The 5,716-nt window shown below is 41.0% G+C and overlaps 1 protein-coding gene across 1 annotated transcript; it reads right to left on the bottom strand.

Moving 5' to 3' along the window:
• Positions 1–2,974: 2,974 nt before the first annotated feature.
• Positions 2,975–4,248, bottom strand: LRRC3B (leucine rich repeat containing 3B). Its single transcript, XM_007465497.1, has one exon. The coding sequence runs from the start codon at positions 4,069–4,071 to the stop codon at positions 3,292–3,294; it is 780 nt and encodes a 259-aa protein (XP_007465559.1). The 5' UTR covers positions 4,072–4,248; the 3' UTR covers positions 2,975–3,291.
• Between the last annotated feature and the right edge of the window lie 1,468 nt (positions 4,249–5,716).

Genomic DNA, 5,716 nt, shown 5'->3' with positions numbered 1-5,716 from the left:
CAACAAACTCCAGATATTTAATGATAGAAAGTAAATTTTCTGACTTGATCTCAGTTACTCCCAACCCTGTACACTGTAAAACTGTGTAACTCAAATCTCTCCTTTTTCTCCTCAACGCATTTTGTTGAGTATATAGATGCTTATATATTTATAACTGAATCACTTTGCCGTACACCTGAAACTAACACAACATTGTTAATCAACTACACTCCAATATAAAATAAAAATGAAAATAAATAAAGGTTGAAGTTAAAAGATGGTGCCAAAGGAGAGAGCTGAACAAAGAAGCTGTTACGTGGACTATTTAGAAGGGAAGATGCCATGTGCCTCAGATAATAGTTCGTTTCAAAAACCTTACAGCTCTAAAATAAGTTGCCCTCCATGTAACGTAAACATGTGCAAGGGTTTGGAAATTAAAGAGCATGTTGGGATCAAAACCAGAGTGTGCACATTGGGCCTTTTTCTGTACAGCCAGCCGTGAGCTTTGGGAAGCTCTTTCCACAGCCTGGCATCATTCCTCTAGGCTGATGGGAAGAGTATTTCCTTTCAGCTTTGGCCCTGAAGGGGTCCTGTAGCCTGTTATTCGTTTAAAAAAAACAAAAAAGAATTAATTTTCTCCTCCAATGGTTTATATATTCCAATTCATGGCAATTTAAAACATTCGGTTATTTTAAGCACTTGTGCTTATGGCACTGTAAACTGGAAATATACAGGCAGGGAAAGGGATTAACGTAGGATGCGCTTTTAACTCTACGTATGTGGAGAATTACAAACTAAAATGTGGCAATTGAACTTGGCCACATCTGGATAAGACCAGGACTATACGTCAACACATTTCAGAGGTTTTCTTCCCTTGACAGGTACTTTCACGCGACAAATGCAATTGCGCAGTAGGAAAATAAGCTCTTATTCCTAAGAATATACAGATTATTTTGGAAGAAGCAACCTGAAATGGATTTGGGGATTTATGAAAGATTTTCTAAAATGAATGTGTTTCACACACTCAGATAAACACAATTAATTTATTGACTATTTTAAAAGGTTATCTTAGCAAAGCCTTGATTTTTCTACTCTTTAGGGAGAAAAGAAAGCGTATTCTGTTAGTCATCTTTCCATGGTAATACTCACAGAGATATATTATAAGGTTGTCCTCCAGGGGGTGTTAAATCTTCAGCAAAGCTCCAGTGTGCTGAAAGGCGTTCAAATCCAGTTAGCACAGGCAGACAACGTGGCTTCCTCCTCACGGGGATGCAGGAGTTCTAGGGCCCACATCCTGAATTTCTCATCTCAGGCTTCTACACGAGACCTCATACTTTTTAGTAAGGCTAACGCAGGCATGAAAAGCCAGTGGCCGTGAGGTGCGTGCCACGAGCCCAGCCATATGCTCTGAATGTCAGATGGCAAATCTTGGGCTGGCTGATCCTCAGGGTTCACACTGCTAAACTTTTCAAGACACTATTGTTATGGACAGGAACCATGGTGCTTTCCAAGGGCAGAAGTGTGATTCCTGAAGGTCCAAAGGTAACCTCATATGAGCTGGAGAAGGCTATGTCCGTCAAAATGGCAAAGGATCCTTCCTTCCTACTTAATCCCCTCAAAGGGCTATTTTTGCTGTTATTTCTTAAGGAAACCATCACTTGGGAGGCTGCAAACCTCTAGGTCTGGCGAACCAGCAACTTGAGGTAGCAAAAGTCTACGACTGCAAAGCATACAGTATAGCAGCTAAGGGGGTCCGTTGGTTCTGCAGTTAACTGACTGGGTTTCAATACCTGCAATACTTTTTACAAGCTTATAATACTTCTCTGTAATAATTCTCATCCTGAATTAACTGCTTAAACTGCGTCTCTGACTCGTCATTCACAGAAGACTATCTCATAGGGTAAACGGTAAGATTAACCAAGACAACCCAAAGAAAGTGCTTGCTGTATAGTAAGTGTTCCATAAACAGTATTAGTTACTTTTATTCCTTAGTCTGGGGTCGAGTCCCCATGACGTGGCTCCAGCCCTGTCTCTCACTTCCTGTTACATGGACCCCTTCGTCCCCCACACCTCCCTCCTTTTATCCCTGTGTTCTGCTCCCTTTACCTTCCTCACCTACAGCATCTGATGAGATCCCACCCAAGTCTCAAGGATGACCTTAACTGCAGCTTAAACCCGAAGGAACACAATTCCCTCTTCCAAGCACCAAATGAGCTTTTCTCCTATCCCTGAACAGTACCAGGGACAGACTGTCTTGATACACAGGCGTTTGCATTTGTCAAACATATGGAACTGTACACTTAACATGGGTGCATTTTTTTAATATGTAAATTATACCTCTATCAGCCAACCCAGTCAGAACATAATGAGAAGACCTCCGTCTTTGGAGTCAGGGAGACTTGATTCAAGTTCGAGTTCTGATACTTTCTACTTGGCAGGTCACTGGACTTCTTTCGCGCCCTCCTCTGCAGATGGGGTGGTTGTCACTTTCTCCTCTGGGAGTCAGGGTTTGGAGTCATAGTATACAAATGCCTTGCACCATGCTTGCACCCAGTTGATGCTACATGATTATTAAGACCTTCCTTTTTGGCATGGCTATTTCTATGTTGGTCACACACCTCTGTCCACCAGAAGGTAATCTTGAGGACAGAAGATGTGCTCCTTTTTCTTTTCATGTGTCTAGCATAGAGCAGAAATAGTGTGTTTTGCTAAACGCACCGACTTTTAGGTGGCAAACACCTAGAGACGTCCCAACTTACGCCTCTGCAGGTTGCCACGCTATGCATCATCACTTAGGTTTGCTAAGCCTTAATATTTTGAAGTCTGACAGGTATTTTACTTGGCTGATATCTCAGCTATGGCGCCCCAGTGTACAATAGAACTTAATAACATCTCTCACTGTGATCATTCTTCACGTTCACAAGAGTTGTCTGTTTCTCTTTAAAGCAATGGGATGACTGTACTGTCCTCTGGACCAATAAGTCACTCTGTTTTTCATGGTTCAAAGTTAGGCTTTTATTTGGTTTCAAATTAAAAAAATAAATTTCATTATTAAATACTGAGATGGACAGAACTAAGGTTCAGAGAAGTAACTGACTCTGGAATATACCACCAGGAGTGCAACTGAGGGGGGTGGATTACCGAAACGAAAATGACTTATGCCGTCATGTTTGTTAAAAGTTCAACAGTGGCATGACTCCAAAGAAACTGAGATACAAAGTTTCAAATGTTTACAATGGATGAGAGAAGTAAACCACTTATTCTACTGCAATCCCAAATGGATTTCTTTTTCCTGGCCAGTCAGTTCGGACACTACACCACTGTACTAATATCGTCGGGTTCGTCGGCTTTCTTTTGCCTGCTCGGCAGGGATTTCAAGTATTCAAGGTGTCTTCGCGCATCTTCCTGATTTTGCCTCACATAATACACCACATACGAGATCACCATGGTGAACCAGCCAAACATGGTGACCAGCATGGCATAATCAGTCGTTTTTTTAGGGAGGTTACAAAGGTCAGCATCATTGGCAGCGTTGAGGAACGGTCTCCCGGCGTGTTCATCCAGCACGGAGGTCTTGCAGATCACATTGTGGGCTGTCTCGTGATTGGACACCATGCCCCTCAGAACTTGCTGGAGCGTACAGTCGCAGTGCCAGGGGTTGTTGGCAATCCTGGCCCTGGCTTTCAGGTTATTGAAAGCGTTTTTGTGCACGCTCTGAATCCGGTTGTCAGACAAGTCCAGAGTCTGCAGAGTTTCAGCGACTCCTTTGAAGGCATGCTCATCGATAAACTCAATGCCATTTTTGGACAGGTTGAGAACTCTCAGTTGATGGAGGTCCTTAAAAATCTCATTGGGGATGGATGTGATCTGATTGGAGTCCAGATACAGTAAGACTGTTTCAGGAGGAAGATCTCTAGGTATTTCCTTGAGATTTGCATTGCTACAGGTGACATTTAAACCCCCAGAGGAAGAACAAAGACAGCCCTTGGGACACATACTGGCGGAATGAAAACACAGTATCATAAGAACAAAACTTTGTAGGAGGAGACACATGGAGAGGGAACGAGTTAACCACAGGTCCACCAGATTCATGCTGGGATGTCAGCATAATCACAAGCCCATTCTTCATTTATTCCAACAAGCAAGTGTGGTAACGCTTCCAGCCCTGTCCACACTGTTGATTTCCTTCTACGTGGTTCAAAGGGCTGCAGCTAATACAAGTATCCCTTCATTATTCCGGTCCATGCTTGGGCACCTAAAGGAAAGGAAAGCAGATGCAATTAGCTCTTTTGCAAAGGGAGGTACATTGCAATTAAAAATGCTCTCAGGCATCTGGCATCTTATGTGGGCAGGAGACTTGGTTATGCAGGTAATTTCCATCAACACCACTGGGAGTTATCTGTGTAATGGGAGTCTCCTGCTCAAATCCCAGGTCCTGGGGGAGAGGACTGTCAATAAATGACATTTCCAAAGGATGTTGACTTGTTCGTTGTGCAGAATTAGAGCAGACAGTCCAGATTTCTCTCATTTCTACTGGCCTTCACCACATCCTGAACCCTTTGTAAATTTTACAACCATAAGATTTAATTACCCCTTTGCTTCTTCCTGCAATCAAGAGGCATCAAGGCAACTGAGCCCTTCCTTTGGGCAGCAGTGAGAAATCATACTGCTATTTTACAGTTAATGACCATAGATAACAATATCTTTCATGGCTTTTGAATGGATGCCCAATTTGGAATATTTTCTGTAAAGAAATCTCTTACTTGAACTACGGAACGTATGAGTGCATTCCATCCTTCACAACAAAATGTTGCTAAGGACCTACAGCATGGAATCTCCGAAAGGGTTGCCTCCTTTGTGACCTCTTAAGATTACATTATACCTGGAAGGATGTCCTTAACTGAATTTCCAAAGGTTTCTCTCTTTGTTTTCTAAACAATGTATCCCCGCTCCAATAGATCTTTAAATATGACACACACCTCCAAGCCTTTTTTTTTTTTTTAGCATAAAAAGAGAATTAAGAAATACTAGCCTCTTATATGTAAGTCAAATCATTACGCTGTGCACCATAAACTTATACAGTGCTGAATGCAAATTATATGTCAATGAAACTGGAAAAAAATGATGTAATTAGCGGCCAAAGAAATGCAACTATAAAATGAGATATGAATGTTTTTCTTCTATCCATATAATTTTTGAAAATACCATCCATATGCTTATAAGAATAGTATAATATAGCATCCTCATTAACACATCTTTTGAGAATATGTTTTGGGAAGAAATTTGGCAATATCTGTTGAGAACATTAAATTTTATATATATATACATCTATCTTTATATATATATATATATATATATCTTTTGACATTGTAATTTTCTTTCAAGTAATCTGTTCTAGGGAAATGTTCTAAAATTAAACAAAAATTTAAACCCCCCCCAAAAAAGAAATACTAGGCTCTAAGACTTCCTCAATAGCCTATTTTTCTTTCTAATCATATATATACACATGTATTAGTGTTGAAAAAAGGCCAAAAGTAATTGCAAAACTTTAGGGATAGGAGCAAGGTTATAAACTTACCCCAAAATGGAGATGAGGACATAAGTGAACATTCAAAACTACTCTCTCATGTAAAGAGGACAGGCATCCTCACCGGTTAGGCAAGTGGATCTTGGACAGATTATGTGACTTGTCCAAGGTCAAATAGCTTGCAGGTGGTAGAGACAGGAATCAAGCCAA

This window comes from Lipotes vexillifer, unplaced genomic scaffold (genome assembly GCF_000442215.2).
Source record: "Lipotes vexillifer unplaced genomic scaffold, Lipotes_vexillifer_v1.1 scaffold385, whole genome shotgun sequence".
In the NCBI taxonomy this organism is placed as follows: Eukaryota; Metazoa; Chordata; class Mammalia; order Artiodactyla; family Lipotidae; genus Lipotes; species Lipotes vexillifer.
The sequence above is the reverse complement of the archived record's forward strand: the minus strand, read 5'-3'. Positions and strand labels throughout refer to the sequence as shown.

Excerpts from the sequence above, each read along its gene's own strand:
- LRRC3B (XM_007465497.1), bottom strand. The coding sequence starts at position 4,071 with ATGAATCTGGTGGACCTGTGGTTAACTCGTTCCCTCTCCATGTGTCTC.